Genomic DNA, 17509 nt, shown 5'->3' with positions numbered 1-17509 from the left:
ATAAACAAATAAACACATTTCATACACAGAGTACTTATTCTAATTGCAGCTCTGAACATGTGCTGAGCAGTCTCTAATTTCTCTCCGAGCAGAGAGACTTGCGGAGCCGTCTGTGGCAGACCAGCAGTCGGCAGATGTAATTACCACATCATCTCTGGTCCCTGGTACTCTGAGAGAGAGGCAGGCAGCGAGGGAGAGGGAGAGCGACAGAGAGAGGGACGCGGAGAGAGAGAGAGGTTGATCCCAGTAAACAGTAATTAGGGTTGAGGATGGTGTATTGTGGGACGTCTACTCGGCGGGACAGAGTAAAGAGAGGGAGAGAGGAGACAGGCAGGGATCATGGGCAGATGAAAGCCCCTGGGACAGACGGCCCCCAACACACGGCCAAACGTACACTATTGCATCAAGCCCAGCAACTCATCCTTCAGCGCTCCAATTAGCAAACCAACTTTTTATTCAATGCGTTTTCAAGTGATTTCCTCTAATCAACATATAGAAAATGACAAAGATTTTAAATTATGCCAAAGGTTTCACAAACAATTACAAGTTAGTAATGAACCTTTACATGTAGTAGAATTGCATTGGATTTAATCGAATCCAACACATTGGGAGTGTAATCTAATACATTAGAGGTGAGAGATACTAAAAGATACAGAGCAGCTCCGTTAACAGCAGGACTGCACTGCACCTTTGAGTTCGGCTGCTCTAATCAAACATCAACAGAGTGACACAATTTAACAATTTGCAGTACAAAGGTCCGTCCAGGCCTCCTGCAGAAGCTGCCTCCTGTTTAAACACAAGGGTGAGACCAGATGTGTGAACAAATCCTCCAGCATAACAGTAAAGGTGTCACTGGAGCCAGAGGCTGCACTGTAATGTTTAACTGATGTCACAGGCTTATTTAACAGGCTCCGGAACATATGTCTACTTCATAATTATGGTTCTTTTGAACCTGACCTTTGACCTTGAGTCAGGCTCCAGACTAAGGACCCCACAGCTCATCAAGCTGGTAAGCACCAGAACCCCAGGCCTCTCACAGCTCCAACTATAATGTGTGTGTAACCTTAGTGGAACATGTCTACGCGCTGCCTGACTCACTAACGGCCCCCTGCTGTGCTCTGAGGCGTCGTCTCCACCACTGGGAGACCCGTCCTCATGAGCAGCCACGTAGTCAGCGAGCAGTCAGCTCCGTCTCCTCATCTGCTTCAGCACCGGCTCAAAATGACTGTGTCCTGTAATTATCGCTTGATTCTTCAGATGCAGCAAAAGGTCCTGTTTTAAAGAAGCTTTTTTATATTGTGTTTATATTAAACAATCACTCACCCGATCTTCTGAATCGTATGGATCGAATGTGCAGAGAACCTACGAAAACATGCAAACTCTGAGGCAGCAGTGATATGTGGGTGTTACAGTAGAGCTGTGCCCACGCCACATTTATGCCCCTAATTCCACTAGGTTAATAGAGCAGAGCTGTGGTCGCATGGCCTCAACTTTATGAGCATATTTTACGTTTTGCATATGTTCTGTCCCGTTTTATGGAGCAGAAGCAGCAAGTGTGCTTAGGTAAATAAAGGCATAACTCACAAATCACAAATTCAGTCTCACGGGGCTTCACAGTTTGCACAACATACAAAAACACTCTCCCAGAAACATTCAGTGAAAAAATGAAAAGCAGTGGAACAAGACAAAAACAAGGTTGGCAATCTTCATTTTACATCACTACAGAGACCGTGATGAGCTGCAGTACATGAAGCACACAGCAGCTAATGTTCAAGCCATTACTTCACCCAGGGAGGGGGGGGGGGGGATACCACAAGGAACCAGAGGCCTCACACAGAGCGACTGATGCTGGGAATCAGGAGTCACGAGCGTGGGTGATGTGGGTGTGGGGAAGAGAAGTAAGACTTTACGGGAAGAAATATCTCCCCAGTGACAGGACGGGGTGAGAAAACACGCCGTGTGTGTGTGTGTGTGTGTGTGTGTGTGTGTGTGTGTGCACGGACGAGGCACAAGCTCCACTGCTCCCAATGCACAGACACGCATGAAAGAATAGCTCTGCAGTGATCCTCACATTCCTGAGATTCCTTCCTGTGGATTTCCAGTCAGCGTGAGTCTCGCAGCTCTGACATCACGAGGGGGTTCCTCTCTGCCTCCTGCTCTCCTCACAATCCCACCCATATTTGGAAGCGAGAGGAAGGGAATCCCAGATGATGACTCAAAGCCTTCGGCTGCCAAGGGGAATTCTCTCCACATCTGCCTCCACGGTCCGTGCGTGCGCGTCTGTCGGGAGCGCATCGTCGCGTACGTTAACGCCTCCGCGTCGAGGTGGAAGTTGAAGTCCGCTGCACGTCCAGAAAGGCAACGCGGCCGTTCCAGCTGCGTGAGACGGAACGACAGCCTGTGCGTGTGCATCCATACGGAAAACAGTGACGCTGGCTTTCTATTTATAACCCGCTTCTCTTGGCAGCGGCTGTGGTAAAAATGCACTGTGGTGAACGCTCATGCTTCTGATACGGAGACTTCTCACTCTAAAAAATACACTCCTAATACACCACTCTGACCTGTCAGCTCACACTGCAGCCAAAGTGACCGACAGACCCACACGTTGGTTCATCTTCTCGCTGCTGACTCATATAAACTCATGCATCCATGCAAGTTTACTGGAATCATCTTATTTTAACACGCACAAGAAATAGCACGCTCAAAAGTGAAACGTATAGAGATGAGGAAGTGGAGCTTGAGGGGGAGAAAGAAAGAACAGACATGGCTTTGGTTGTCTTGGAATTCTCTTTGTTGGATCTATGATTGATGAGGACTGTGGAGTTGGGTTTGGAAGAGGATAGAGGGGTCTTGGATCCCGGGTCCACAAAGCCATATCTGGGCCTAAATTTAGAGCCACTTTGTTCTTGTGTGCATGCTGGTGACAGAGCACTCAGCTCTCTGGGGTTGTCTGTGGTCCAGCGTATCAGAAAGGCCGCTGTTGTTCTCCCTGGCAGTCAGAAATGCAGAAGTTCCCTCAAGCAGCCCAAAAAGAAAGAAGGCTTTCATGAAATATTCTGTATAGCTGCACAGACTGTTGTGCGTGATCCTCCCGGGACCCATAAAACAAGTAATTCACAGACAATATCTCACCCACGCTCGCTGTGCCACAGACTACTGCAACATAAATTTCAGTAATTTCCAGGAGTGTTCAAAGGGTTCGGAGCATGTGTTGCTCAAAGCCGGGCAAATGGGCCTTTAAGGCAATTTTATTTTTAAACGGACATAAACAACAAGTCACAATAGACTCAAAATGTTGAAATGAGTGACACGAAAATGACAAAGCCAGAGAAGCATGAAGCCGTGAGACACCCTGCTTAGGCTTTGGTTTCCCTTCATATGCCGCTCCACGCTGGAAGGCCCAGTCACCCAACACAAATCCCTGCCTTCCTAATTAAGAAAACAAGCAAATTAAAAAGCTGTTAATGACGGGAAAGTCAACAACTTAAAAAAGCCATATAAACATACACAGGGAGCCTCGAACCAACTGATGAAACCGCTATATAACACACACACACACACACACACAAAATGACTCACTGAAAACCAACTGGGGCTCACAGTGTCACATCCTGAGAGAGCGAGAGATACCCTCCTCTCGCTGGAGGACAGATGGATGCCCCAATCTGTCGAGTACTCGTGTGCCAAACGTCAACTGATCTACGCACCATGCACCTGAGAGCAGAGACCCTTTGCCTTTCAATGCGGAGACAGAACACGATTAACCAAACATCAGCTTAGCGCCTGCGATCAACCGCAAGAGAAATGAACCCTAAACTGTATTTTATTCTAAGTTATTGAGCGACACCTAGCGGCCGCACCGGAAGCCTGTACGTTAATGTGACGTCACCATGGATCATTTCACTATAGTAAAAAAAAGGGGGGGGAAAAGAAAATTACGTTGCCGCTTTATTTTTTCTTTAAACAACTTCCAGCAAAATAATACAAATTTGATTCAAATGATTAGTTCAATGTCGTTTATTCAGATAAAATCCCGAAGAATTGAGTGTAAAAAAAATGTCGTTATCTGCTGTTGGACGAACCCAGGAAGTGAACACGGAGAGGCGCCTTTTCTGATCTGGTCCATGTTGTTGAATAACGGCGACTTCTTTCCTTTCAACCGTCAGCACTAATAAAAGCGTGTCCCGCTGGGCAGCAGTAGAGTAAATGGCCACAAAAAAGAAGCGAACGCCTAACGTTCATAATGACAGCTGGGTTGTCATCGCTGCAGGTTCGTACGAGCTAACGGACTATGTTAGCTAGTTAAAGTGACGGCTAACACTGTAGTACGTGCGTTAATGTTTAGCCTTAGCTGTAGATGTCGTCACCACGTTAACTGTTAGGAAATACTTAGTCCACGCGTGTATGTTGTCTCCACAGACTCCGTCATCGACCCACAGACGCACGGCAGTGACCCGGCGTTTGTGAGACTGAGGAACCCCTCCACAGGTCTGTGCTCCCGCTAGACGTGTAATTAAAAGTAAAAATAATTAAAATCTGAAGGATGTAACGAGAGCTGATTAAACACAGTAAACAACATCACGAGGATGTGAGTACGGCAGAGAAACCGCTTCCAGGTTTCGCTGCAGTATATGTGCAGCCGCAGACGTGGTAGTGAGAGTCCACCGGTTCCTCTTGTGCAGATGGAGCGTCTCTGTACGTGCTGGCCAGTGGGGACGCACAGCTGTATGAGGTCAAAGCCTTTGAGGAAGATCTACACTCATGGTTTGTTGGCCAAACAGTGCAGAGAGGTGGGTCTCGTGGTAAACACAAACACTAACTAATATTGTTGTTGGGCATTTAAACACCTGCAATTAATAGTAATTTAATTACAAACATGGCTTTGTAATAAGTATTATGAGCAGCCTGTGTTTACTGCGAAGTAAAGAGAAATGAAACAAACTAAAACCCTCGGGTCTCCCTGTTATTTGGACAGATGGGAAACTCCTCTTTGTCACACCGATGGATCCTCTCTATCTGATTTTGCCCTATTTGGTTAAATGTGGTAAAGAGGTAAAAAACAAATTTCACAGCCTCCACTAAACCAAAGTGCCACGTTGGTCAAACTTCTCACTTCTCAACACTTACTTTGACACAATGTTCTTTTTGGCTTTTGGTGTTTTCTGCTGCTCAGGGAAAATTCCAGCCTGTGGATCAGGTTGTTATGGATGAGGAATTCCCAGCGTGCTCCAGGCTGCTCAGATGCACACGTTCCCTGGCGTCCCTGCACCACATTGCAGAAGAAAAGGGTAGAGTTGTGGATTATATATCACTCAGCATTGGCATTATGCTTAATGCTGTATTAAATTGTGGTTTAATTCCCTCAGAGGTGGGAAGCCTTAAATTTCATCGATACAGCGAAGAGAAAACAATGAACTGGTTGAAGAAAAAGGTATAAAAAAAGTACTAACTTTAACTAACCATTTTATATATACTCCTTCAAAGATTGTGTTGTGAAGCATTGATTTGTATACATTTTTACTCTTGTAGGTGGAGAGGACAGTTGTTGCCCTTAGAAACAGAAATATCTCTGTGGGTGAAGGAGTCAAATCCACAACATACGTCAGAGTGAAGTCAGAATCAGATTACTGTGAGGGTGAGTAGATTGATCTTCAGTGTCTGAGACATGTCTGGTCTTCTAACTGAAATTCCTGTTTTGCCTTTATATGAAAAACAATTACTTGGCTTCACATGTGTTTTTCAAGTAGATATGATATCGACCAATAGATGGCAGTACTGGTGTGTTTTTAGTCCATGAGTTGAAGTTATTCATAAAGCATTCTCCACCTTTGTGTGTGTCACTCATCAGTAATCTGTATAATTTATTTACGCAAATACAGATTTAATGCTATTCATTATTGTAGTTGTCTTCTCTTTATGGTACAGAGGACTACCTACGCTATGGCCATGGCTTAATATCAGAGTACATCAGTGAAGACCTGAGCAAAGCCCTCCTCAGACACCTGCAGTATGTTCAGACTTCTCACCCTGACACCATCACTCCTAATCCTGTTAAGACATGGACATAAAGCAACCTTCGCGTTCCTTTGTGCTTCACAGGTTACCTGAGCTGACAAGTCCCAAGGAGACAGAGCCTCCATCTAAGGTTTGTTGTGCTTCCAAAATGTGAAAGTATCTGCATGTTGTCGAGACCCCTGGGATCTGTCGTCTTCCACCTCTCTAACTTTTCTGCTTCTGCATGTTTTTGAGGTGTTTCCACCACCTTCAGTCATGTTTGTAGTTTGGGTTACAAGGGCTTTTAATAGAGCTAGTTGTGTGTGTGTGTGTTGTTGGGGGGGGGATTGGTTCTCTTTGTCATGAAAAGCTTTTCTTACTTCCTTATTTGTCAGAGGCGGAAACTCTCAGACAAACCAGTGGAGGCTGGAGACGACTACACCAAATTCAACAGTCCTGACTTTGCGCGGAAAGTGAGTGTGTGCAGAGCAGCCTGTGTGATAGGAACTGGTGGCTTTGATGGGCATTAGTTGTATTTCTAGATTCAAGGGGTCATGTGTTTGCTGCTTTGTCTGCGTTGTGCTGTGGAGGCCTTGAATGGCTGCTAGTGCAGTAGTTCCTTTAAGCTTTGAGTATATAATACACAGGGGTCAGCTGAGATTATGTTTTTGGAAATGTTCACGTTTCAGAACAAATTCCCTGTTCACTCTGCACAAGGTTGTCCTACAGATTTTTTTTTTCTCATCCCCCCTATTCCAGCCGCCCAAGAAGATGACGGCTGCTCAGAAAAGTCTGGCAAAGGTGGACAAGACTGGCATGAAGACTATGTCATCCTTCTTCAGCCCCAAGGTCAAAGCAGAAAAGAAATGAACCTTGTATAGTTTGTTTGTACGTGGCCCATTTTGTAATAAAGAAAAGGTGACACTTTTGTCATTTAAATGAAGTAAGGTTTTATTATCTATAATACTACATTTATAATGAAGTAATTTGAACTGAGGGCCTAAAATCTTGTATTCCTTCTTTGGTCAATGGTAAGACTGCAGTTTTCCAGTTCCTTTCATATCATATCCCTCGTGGAATGCGAGCAAACAGGCTGAAGAGGATGTTTACAAAATTCAATGCTGTAGAAAAAAAAAATCCCTCAGCTGCACAGCATCAGTGGAGATGGTAACGGGTATCTCAAGTGAGTCAGTCATGTAATATTTATTACTATTTGGTGAACTGTCCCCTCACGATTGGAACCGTTTTCAGGAGCACAATAAATGTGGCTGGTTTTCAGTTATTCAAACCACTCAGCCCTTGGACTCGCCTTGCAAATCGCAACCTTATTCCAATGAAATGCGCATTGATGCAGCACTCTGAATTGTGTTTATTTTTAAGCAAGTGTGTTTTGCTGTGAAGGAGCCAGTATAAAATTTTAAGTCTTGCTTTGACACCTCGAAAAAAATGAAGCGTTTGCAGGTCTGAACCATAAACCGTAGTCAAACTGGAGTCGATACCCATGACAATGAAAAGTCCTTGTATTTAAGACTCAGGATCTGAAATATGGAGGAATTAAATTCATTCCACAGGTTGGGTGGATTTTAATTATAGTTGCCTTTTATGTTTTTAGTCAGCATTGTTTGTCAGCATAGGTTTTGTGTTGAGCTTTGTCTTTAACTAAACAAACCTAAAAGTGTTACACAAGCAGTGCTGTTTGGAAACGTCCATGGAGCTTCACTGCCTTTTTAATTTGGGCTTGAAGCGCAGCGTCTGGAACGCGCTCTCCACCACTTTGGGGAGGTGGATCGGGTTCCTCTGCAGCCGCAGTCTGCTGCTGGTGGACCCGCTCTGGTTCTTCTTCTTTGGTATGCTTTCATTGGCACTGTCTGGAACCGGTGTCTTGGAGTCGCCTGCGACCCGAGGAACTCGCAGGGACCAGTTGGAGTGGAGGTCGTGTTCAGCTGAGCTGGTGGCCACTGGTGGAGAGAAGGGCAGAAAAAGAGGGGAGAAGCTGCTGCTAGTAAAGAAAGGCAGCTGGAGCCATTCACGCAGGTTTAACCTCAAGTAATGGTGGAACAGTGGAAACACTGGCAGCGTTTCATCCAAATCTCAAACAACAAATTGTTGTGCTTCGACCTACTACAAACAAAAGCTAATAGTATTAATTGTTCTATATTAACTGCAGTATGAAACAATGTAGATATAAGAACTAGTAATTACTGGTGTTGAGTATTTGTATTTCTTATTAGACCTCATCTGACAGAGACAATGATAAAAGGTGTAATTTCCCTTCATCCTAATCTGGGAACTGAGAGTAAAGGGAAGCAGATATCAATGAAGCTTGGTCTGTATTAAGCTACAAAGTCATGACCTGAAAACACCTGTTACTGTATCATGGATGTGTACAGACCTTCTCTGAATTCCAAATGATCTTATGTAAGACAAAAATTGTCTAATACTGTCAGATACAAAAATACTACAAAAAAAAATAATCCACTTTTACATAAAACATAGTTTGTATTTTAAACTCACCAATAAAGTCCACATCAGCGTTCCCGTCGTCCATGTAAGGTTTGTGCAGAGGTTCATTGTCACAGCTGGCGATTACGGCATCAAAAAACTGCAGCGTGTCCTCCTCAGTGGAAACCGGAGGGTCACAGGGTTTGGCTCTTGACGTCTGCCAATAAAAACATTTGTCTGTGATATCGTCTGCCAGTTGTTGTGGGTGGGATGACGCAAGCTTACCGTTTTTTCCTCAGCAGGTGGCGGAGGGGCGGGCTTCTTCTTAGAGGACACCGTGGCCTTAGGATCTCTGCTTTTCAAGTCACTCACACTCTTTATGTACTGACGTCTCAACGCCACAAGTGCTTCCAGATACTCCAGGCAGTTCTGATTCTGAGAGTACAGCCACATCCTGTCCTCTTGCCTCTGATAATAGTACAAGGTTGACTCTATGCTCACCGTACTTTTGCTCCGTTTTAATGTGGAGCCCGCGGCCGTCTGAATTTTCTCGCCCACCACAAGCATGGAGGTGCTGCGAACCAGCCTGACGGTGCAGGCGCTGTGGTAGTCCTGCTCGGACCGAAACCCGCGGCCATCATCCCGTCCTCTGTGTCCGGGGTTTGGGCGGAACACATTATTAATCTTCCTGAACATTCCTCTAAACGGAATGTTTGGGGATTACAGAGTTATCCTTATATTCCTCAGTGTGTGAAAAGCACGCGTCCATAGCTGCCTCGTCAAGATGAATAAAAATGTCCAAACTCACAAGAAGAAAGAAAGAAAAATGAGCTGACGGGGACCGGGCACTGTCCACGGTGCTGAAATAACCACCGCTCTATTGTGACACACTGCAAAGGCAGATCTGAGACAGTTGTTTAACCTGATCTCTACACGTCTTTAATGTTATCGGATGTTGCTCAGCAACATTGCTGTAGCAACGGGTGTGTAACTCTACACTTTGTGCTACAGTTACGTCTGAGCAGCAGGTCTGTGTCAGATATCCTCACGCAGACTAGACTTACTCCACAAAACACGCACCAGTCTAACTATTTACAGTTTTACTGTAACTTTGACTCAATGTGAATCTACCTGGATTTAGATAACATGTTATATAGGTTTCAAAATTTAAAGAAAGACAACACCCAAACTACAGACGAATGGATCAGTTCAAAGTTTGTGGGCAACAAACAACAAACAGTAAAGGTGCTACATATGCACCTAGATTCAAAAACCTGGTTTGGGTCGATGTTGATTTTTGTCGGTTTGTCTCCCGTTTAATAATGAAACGCGTTCTCTCATGTTTCATGCGATTCTGTTCTCGGGCTTTGGAGCTACAGGTGGAGGGAGCACCGCATAAACTGAAGCCAGTCACAGACAAGGTGCTTTCATTTCAGAAAAGTCCCGACCATAAATAACGCCCCAAACTTTCCGTCAAATTCACCCGGCAACTTATCCAGACCTCTTCACACAGAGGCTCAACGCAAGTGGTGACGATTCCCACAGCACATCTGCATTAAACATAGTGGTGACTAAGAACAGTTTCAAGGGGGAAATGAAGAGTTGTGGTTACATAATTGAGCAGAAAGTCACACTTCTGCTTTGCTGCGAGGAAAGTTAGAAAAAAGTATTAAAAATTGTTTCACACTTACATATTGTCTTGAAAGTTCACCAAGACTTTGCGATACACCAGAAACCGCGAACCAGCAAATGAAAATAACAATAAGCGTCTATTGACCTTTCACCTTACTGATCAACTGACCAAAGACATGTAAGTTTCTTTTCTGTTTTCTACCTAATTTCAATCACACACCTGCGTCTTTTACAGAGAAACACTGTCTGTGGCCAGCGGTTGCACAGCCTTCCTGACATGACACCTACCAAAACACTTTAACATAATCTTGAACATTGAATAATCAGAATAATCGAGGGCAAAAAAGAAGAAAAACACCAGGCATATGTGCAAGAGAAGAACACAAAATGGAACAAGATTGTTTTAGTTTATATTCACAGTTCACCGATGCAACAAGCAGTTTGCAGAAACGGGTTAACGAAGAGAAGAGTCTGGTTTTCCCACTTCCTCTTGGCCTGGTACAAAACAACCACCCTCCCCACACCCGAGAGCAGACTCTCAGCAGACTACACTCAACATGCACCTGATGGGTTCCTGCTGAAAGACAATGCAATGATTTTAAGAAATTGTTTTCTCTGCTTTTATAAAGACTGGGAAAAAACAACAACTGATCATCTTGAGACGCACTGATTTCAGTTCAAGGTAAGAAGAGGCTTGTTTTTATTCTTCTACTTTATGATTTAAAATATGTTAAGCTGCTTTTCTTTTGCTGGACCAATCATTGAATCTTTACAGTTTTTTTTATTTTTTGTATACTGGTAAATAAACAGTAGCTACATTAACAGCCGCATCCTGTCACATGCTGATTAGGGCCATGCAGTCTTCTAGGATTTTGGCCTCCTGCAGCTGACGTCCTCTTTGTTGCAGGATGCTGTGTGAAGGCAGGTTGATGAGCATGATGTTCAGTGACTTTGAGGAGCTGGACTGCCTCCCCCCTCAGAAGTCCATTAAAAGTGCTTATGGGCTGCCGAGAGCAGCTGCCGTCCGGACGCCCGGCTCCCCCGCACACAGTCCACTCGTCCACTACCACTCCTCAGAGCAGACAGAAGGCGTGGACAACAGGAACGCTTCGGTGGAGCTGTACATCTCTCCTCTGCAGTCCTTGGTCCTTGAGGGAGCCCGTCCATGCAGGCACATTTCTCCAGAAATAAAGATCCCAGCTCAGGCCTACTCAGGAGGTGATGCCCCTTTCTTAGTTCCTCCCTTTTGTCAGAGCATCTGTGAAAACTACAGTGACCTCCACATCGGAGGTGACCAGGTGCTGCCTCTCTCAGCTAATGGTGGTGAGCTGCAGCTTTGCACTGATGCACAGCCTCCCGGGCCCTTCCTTCAGTCCTGTGATGTCCTCCCACCTGTTGAAGACTCACTGCCTGCACAGATGCCTCAGAACGGGCTCCTCCCACTTAGGGGAGGTTCAAATCGCTGGCGACAGACGAGTGCCCGCGATCGCAGCTTTCTGTTGCAGGGACAAGAGGGGCCGTTCTCAAACTCTCTCTTAAATAATTACTTGGAGCAGAAGCTCTTAGACCTATACCAGCAATACATGATGGAGAACATGGTGAGAGATGGGGTGCCTGCTTCCAACTCCTACCCAGGCCCGATTTGCAATCTGCTGGGCTCAGAGCTGGTACTGACCAGCCTGGAACACATCACGTTGCAGCTGAGTCGTGATGGTAACCTGGAGGCCTGCCTGGCCAAGGACATGGTCCTGAGCTGTCTGCTGCGGGTGGCTGGCGATATGCAGTCCAGTGAGATCAGCACTCCTTTTCTCCAGATTTCAAACGAGGCGTCCAGGGAGCAACTCTCAGAGAACAAAGAGAAACAAAGCTAGTGCCAAGGAACTCAGGACAGTCAAAGAATCAAGACATCATCATCACGACAGCGTTTGTTCTTTTGAGAAACTATTGCAAGCAAGTTCTGAATGAAAGTCACTGTTTAAAAATTTGCAGTCATGTGTTGTTGTGTATTTATCAGTTTGAAAAAGATGAATAAAAATCTAAAACAAAACTACGCACATATTTATCTTTTTCCATTTATAATCAACATTTATGTGCAGCTTTTGTGCATAATACTGTTTTTTTGTGCATAATACTGTGAATTGGGTTATTAAATAACACATTCGTTTTGACATACTTTTAGTAAAGTCTCTTTTTTTCTCCTGCTCTCTGTTCAGTCCTGTATATATAAGTGAGCAGTTTATTAAACAGTCACAAGGGGGAAGCATTATCACTTAGCTTATTAACACCCGCTGCTCCTTTCCTTTGTCCCTCCCTCTCCTCCTCCTCACGCATCTGTCCGTCCTGCAGTTCCTCCCATCAATAACAATAATTATTACCCGTGTTGTGCTTTCAAAGTTGTGCATCTGTAAAAAGGCACAAGCTGAAACACATGTTTTTGATACGGTTTTCTCACTTTGATACGAATTAATTTAATCAGACATTGTGTGGCTTTAAACAGTAGATTTGCACAAGGGTCATTGTTTGTGCATCTCACCCTTTTCAAAGCGATTTAAAATACCAGTGACTCCACTCCATCTGAATGCAGCCATGGCCTTCTGAGTCAGTGTTTGATCAGCTTCCTTGTTTCCTGTCCAAACAGAGAGACACGGGAGGAAACTGTGTTTACGGAGCTGAGCGCTGAGTTGGAGCTCTGTGAAGTCTCAAGGCCACAGAGGCATGCTTGGTATTTCTGTTTCTATCCGGATTGAACATTCCAGGTACATGTTAAAGGAACGGAGTCCTTACAGACCCAAATAAGAACACAGGCACATAATGCCAGGCCTGGCAGTGCAAGCACATTGAAACAAACTGTTTTCCACAGACCTTGTTTAAAAAAAAAAAAAAAAATGAAAGACAGACCTCCTGTTACAGCAGATGATTGTGTAAAGGGCTGAAACCATGGAACAAGAGCAGGGACAGAGCCTGATAATACGAATAGCAAGCTGCTGTGATTTTCAAAGTGGAGAAAAAAAACACTTCTCTCATGGTCTAGCAATGAAACTAACAGGGGCATTTAAGTGTTGGAGTGTCTTTCAGAGGTTCATAAAGTAATTCCTTGTCACAAAAAGCTTTTAACATGGAGGGCAGTAGAAGCAAGGACACAAGATTTCATATCAAAGCCAAGGTCCTAGATACACTCTCACTATTGTGGCTTTAATGCTCTGTAGCACTCTGGCATTCCTTTATTTAAAAAAGCTTTTTGTATGTAGCCTTGTTAATTGGAACAGTCATACTGTATATTCTTACTTCCTTTGTGCCTACATCATCATTAAAAACTGTTTGCCCAAGCCTGAGTGCTGCACATGGATATACATACACAGCCATGCATTCTATACCATGGCACGTTAAGTTAGAGTCAAACTCTGGTGCCTCGGAAGCTCTTCCTGCTAATTTCTTGGACGGCCTTGGGCAAATGTGTTTTTATCGCCCATAGCTACTGCAGTGACCTAATGTCCAGGCGGCAGCGCGGCGAGGCATTTATTGACAGTCGTGCTCTGGCTGACTGCGACTGGGACGTGTGCTGTAGGTGATGGAACAGAGAACACACATTTCCCAGTCAGTTAGTCGCTCAAGGCTGCAGGAGCCTGTAGCGGAGCGGGTGACCTTGACTACGCTAAAGCAGACAGAGGGAGACCTTGAGAGACAGCGGGGCAACAGGATCCAGCGCTCAAAGGGCTGGGAAACATAATGCACAAACACACGGCTGTGTGTGTGTGTACATACATATACAGTATATATGCAGGATATATACAAACAGACTTGTAATGTTTACCACATGCGTTTCATTGGAACATTATTTGTACCTATATGAATATTGAGCATTCCCACAGCACGTGTTTCTCTTTTTCTTTTAAATTTGCGACTTATTTCATTTTATCCGTCTTCACATATTATGAAATAATCAGAAACTACTACAGCCTGTTTGGTGCCAATTCCTTTTCACTGAATTGTACTTGATACTTTGTGCCTGCTCTAACTCTACAAATCCATCTACATCTTTTTGTGTAGAGGACTCACATACAACTGAGGCTACCATAAAGAAAGCCCTGACCTTATAGCGGTTCCTTGGTATGTGTCTAACGGCACAAAACAGGAAGCAGTCCTGAAGCGCCAAATAATAGGAGGAGAGCCACTGAAAACAATCAACTACCCCCACCTCCTGACACAATTCAATTCTTCAACATAATAAAAAAGGTGTAATTTATGTCAAAAACCTGATCAAATATATTTTATTCGTGCAACCTTTGTTGCTTTTAACAACACTTATTTTGTGATTCTTTGAAACAGATCTAAACTGAAAATGAAACTGCCTTAAAGTTCAAGTGTTTTGAGATCAAGCTCAAAGTATTTACACACCTTTAAAACTTGTCTATACTTCCAAAGAAAGTCAGGGTTAATGGGCTTGATATTATGAATACAGTGGAATCCTGAATGAATGAAGGCTCATATGGAGTCAAGGAAAATTGTTTGAAATTCAAAGGTTTTATTTGAAGTAAATCTTCGACTGTTACAAAAGTAAAGAGATGCAGAAGCAAAACCTACCTATGTAAGTGATTTTCTATTGCTTAAAGCACCAAATTAAATAGTTAAAGCTCCAGGAACAATTCAGAGCCCCTATTTATCAGACCATTTCAGTATACATTTATTTAGCATTACCTTTCTATCTACTATGGGAACGGTTTTACTGTACATCACTAGTTGCCTGCAGTCACAGAGCGAGAGGCAGAGCACGGCCTGGACAGGTCACCGGTCCATCACAGGACGGACACACAGACGCTGCCAACCATTCACACTTAGCTATGGACCGTTTAGAGTCACTAGCTCAGCTCAAACACTGAACAAAAGGCAAGAGTGACCCAGGTCCCTGTAGAGAGAACAGCCATCTGTGCTGTTCATGTAAATGCAATATGTAGCTCAAAGTTTCATTTTACATTAGTGTCTGTAGCTGCAGCTTTCTACTGTTCTCCAGTCAGAAGAAAATGTGCAGGTAATTATCGAATTATTACCATTTCCATAAGATAACCCTGAAAGTTGTGGTAGCAAAGACACTTGGCTGCAAGGAAGCCTTTTGATAAGTTTTGATTACTTATTCACACTAACAATACTGCATTCAATGAATAATATTTTTCTGTTGCATATTAACATCATTGATCCAAATAAACCCACTGATTTTTTAGTTGGGAGTCTGGAAAATCTCATGATAAAAAGCACATACGGTGCCTGCCAGGGTAGTTCAGCCAAAGACTGCCTTCTGTAAACAGGAAATTCAACGAGCTCTACTGGCATTCTGTGGAGGCCTTGGCCTTGAAAAAAGCAAACATGTATATAAAGCAACACCCTGAAAAGAGAAGAAAATTATATTGGTACAAATAAATTGCAAAGAGGAGACAGAATGGTGAGCATAAGCAATTCATCCAGTTAAGCAAGGCCAATGGGTGAACTTGAAAGGGTAAAAGGGAAGAAAGTGTAATCGGAAAGAACTTCTTGTGATAAAAGACTGCAGGGTTTGATTAATACGGGTAAAATGTGAGGTTTCAGAAATACCCGTCAGCTGTCACATAATGATGTAACACTTTAACTTTTCTTGTCACCAGATGCCAATACACACACACATGCGTAGCTCATCAGTAAATAGTGGAACTGATATCAACCTAAATATGAAGCTTCCCAAGACAAGGCAGAAAACCCAAGGTTAAACATCTGAAAATAAATCATATGCACATTGAAATAACAGCTGAGGTTGAACAGCAAGGCCATAAATTTAGACTACACTCCCTGCATGAGAAGCTCCGTCTGATGATGGTGCACAGGGGAAGTCAGAGTTTACATCCAAACACTGGCATCAAAAGAGCAAAAGGAAGTCAATTACATTAGCTGGAACCAACTCTTCATTAGAAACAGAAGCAAACAGGACAAATACTCAGGACAGCATTTAATAAGATGGTCATAAGCCTGAAGAGCTGCGTCAATGACTTGTGATTGAGTTAGTTGTTATCTGATTTGGTGGACGTTATTAGGGTAAGAAGAGAATTGTGACAGTAGGATGACATAACCACAACACCTCCAGCTGATACCACATTACAATGCAATAAAAGTGATTTACAATCTAATGAATCTCATTGTCCAATGACCCCAAAATCTAACTGGTATAAAACACAGTGACATATAGTTGTAAATGTATTTTAGAGCTTCTGGGACAATGTATTGATTAGTGATTTTACTGCAACACATTGAGTAAAAGGTAATGGAGCATGAAAACTTGTACATTCTAATCAACATGGGCAGTGTAATCTGTCTTCTGGGTTCAGAATACTAATGAGGAGCCCACATGTGAAAAGAATCCTGGCAGCACAATGCTCCTCAGTATATTCATTGTTTATTAAGGGCTGTTTGCAAGGAACTCGGTCTGTTTTCAGAGATGTTCTCTAGGCCTTTGGTGGAAACAACTGCGCTACACACAGCATAGGCAGAAAGCATCAAATGGGAACTAGTGCATTATTTATTTCTAACTTTTCAATCATGTTTTTTTCCACAGTATGGACTAAACTGAATTTTTGTCGGCCTTGACCTTAACATTGCATTCATGCACATCTGGAGTAGCCACTTTCCTCCACTTTCCTCAAGTACTATTTTTTTTTTTACAAATATTCATCCTGTACAATTCATCTGCTTTTCATGTAGTATACAAAGTAGTGGTGCTTGTTATTTAAATAAAAAGTTAAAGCAGTAATAAGTAAGTTACTGCTCAAGTTTAAACTGTCTTGAAAAGTTTTGGGTCATAGGATGTTTTCTTAGCTCAGTGTACGTTATACAGTACTGTGCAAAACATTTATGTACCAGGATTGAAAATATTCATTATTACTTTATATTCATTAACTTAATACTTTGACTTTCATAGAAACTAAATTGTATTCTTAGAAAAATAAAGAAAAAATATAGAGAAAGTAACTTTCAGGTTGGCATATAACACAATATAGAAAATACACAAAACGTTGCATTTTCAAGGCCAGAGCATCCAAAATCAGCTTCATGTATCCAGTATCGCTGGAGCGAAGCAGACAGCATGACTCACTTCCTGCACGCAAATCATTTAGAGAAGTCTGGAAATTCTTTGTTGCTGCTCACTGACATATCTGACAGTGAGGTGACACAACAGATGAAATGATGCCTTTATTATCAAAATCCTAATCATCCCCGTTTCTAGTCTACTGTACTGTAGATTTCACCCCTCATTGTTTCCCCCTCACAAACACGTAGCTTGGTCACAAATTTGAGCCCTTCCCTGTTTTCCGCTCACTCCTTCACCTACTCACATGTCTCATCTTGGCATGCCAGCATTGTTATTAGTGTCATAATTCACCTCCTTATGCAAACATGACCCTGTCCTCGAAACGCTGTAAGG

At 43.3% G+C, this 17509-nt stretch overlaps 3 protein-coding genes across 4 annotated transcripts; 2 read left to right on the top strand and 1 right to left on the bottom strand.

Annotated features, from left to right (window-relative positions):
* Positions 1 to 3960: 3960 nt before the first annotated feature.
* Positions 3961 to 6937, top strand: rnaseh2b (ribonuclease H2, subunit B). 2 transcript variants are annotated; one of them, XM_029137688.3, is made up of 11 exons: positions 3986 to 4270; positions 4420 to 4488; positions 4683 to 4790; positions 4976 to 5052; positions 5174 to 5288; positions 5367 to 5431; positions 5530 to 5635; positions 5926 to 6007; positions 6100 to 6145; positions 6390 to 6467; positions 6754 to 6937. In XM_029137688.3, the coding sequence occupies exons 1-11, from the start codon at positions 4207 to 4209 to the stop codon at positions 6862 to 6864; spliced, it is 921 nt and encodes a 306-aa protein (XP_028993521.1). In that variant the 5' UTR covers positions 3986 to 4206; the 3' UTR covers positions 6865 to 6937. The 2 variants fall into 2 exon arrangements, with proteins under 2 accessions (XP_028993522.1, XP_028993521.1); XM_029137689.3 differs by lacking the exon at positions 6390 to 6467 and having other exon boundaries at positions 3961 to 4270.
* A 146-nt stretch (positions 6938 to 7083) lies between these two features.
* LOC114847697 (uncharacterized protein C13orf42) lies at positions 7084 to 10423 on the bottom strand. The gene is made up of 3 exons (XM_029137691.3): positions 8722 to 10423; positions 8509 to 8653; positions 7084 to 7952 (listed from the first exon to the last, which is right to left on the bottom strand). The coding sequence occupies exons 1-3, from the start codon at positions 9130 to 9132 to the stop codon at positions 7711 to 7713; spliced, it is 798 nt and encodes a 265-aa protein (XP_028993524.1). The 5' UTR covers positions 9133 to 10423; the 3' UTR covers positions 7084 to 7710.
* Positions 10424 to 10609: 186 nt separating this feature from the next.
* On the top strand, positions 10610 to 12103 carry LOC114847694 (TLR adapter interacting with SLC15A4 on the lysosome). The gene is made up of 2 exons (XM_029137687.3): positions 10610 to 10750; positions 10976 to 12103. The coding sequence occupies exon 2, from the start codon at positions 10977 to 10979 to the stop codon at positions 11937 to 11939; it is 963 nt and encodes a 320-aa protein (XP_028993520.1). The 5' UTR covers positions 10610 to 10750; position 10976; the 3' UTR covers positions 11940 to 12103.
* The last annotated feature ends 5406 nt before the right edge of the window (positions 12104 to 17509 follow it).

The sequence above is a fragment of the Betta splendens genome, chromosome 21 (assembly GCF_900634795.4).
Source record: "Betta splendens chromosome 21, fBetSpl5.4, whole genome shotgun sequence".
Classification (NCBI taxonomy): Eukaryota; Metazoa; Chordata; class Actinopteri; order Anabantiformes; family Osphronemidae; genus Betta; species Betta splendens.
Note: the sequence above shows the minus strand (reverse complement) of the source record. Positions and strands in the feature narration are given on the sequence as shown.

What these genes read in the sequence shown, in the direction of transcription:
- rnaseh2b (XM_029137688.3), top strand. Translation starts at nt 4,207, where the DNA reads ATGGCCACAAAAAAGAAGCGAACGCCTAACGTTCATAATGACAGCTGG. An exon ending in ACTGAGGAACCCCTCCACAG is followed by an intron (nt 4,489 to 4,682) that starts GTCTGTGCTCCC and finishes CCTCTTGTGCAG; the next exon opens with ATGGAGCGTCTCTGTACGTG. An exon ending in TGAACTGGTTGAAGAAAAAG is followed by an intron (nt 5,432 to 5,529) that starts GTATAAAAAAAG and finishes TTACTCTTGTAG; the next exon opens with GTGGAGAGGACAGTTGTTGC.
- LOC114847697 (XM_029137691.3), bottom strand. Translation starts at nt 9,132, where the DNA reads ATGTTCAGGAAGATTAATAATGTGTTCCGCCCAAACCCCGGACACAGA. An exon ending in CACCTGCTGAGGAAAAAACG is followed by an intron (nt 8,654 to 8,721) that starts GTAAGCTTGCGT and finishes TTTTATTGGCAG; the next exon opens with ACGTCAAGAGCCAAACCCTG. An exon ending in CGCTGATGTGGACTTTATTG is followed by an intron (nt 7,953 to 8,508) that starts GTGAGTTTAAAA and finishes TCTCTCCACCAG; the next exon opens with TGGCCACCAGCTCAGCTGAA.
- LOC114847694 (XM_029137687.3), top strand. Translation starts at nt 10,977, where the DNA reads ATGCTGTGTGAAGGCAGGTTGATGAGCATGATGTTCAGTGACTTTGAG.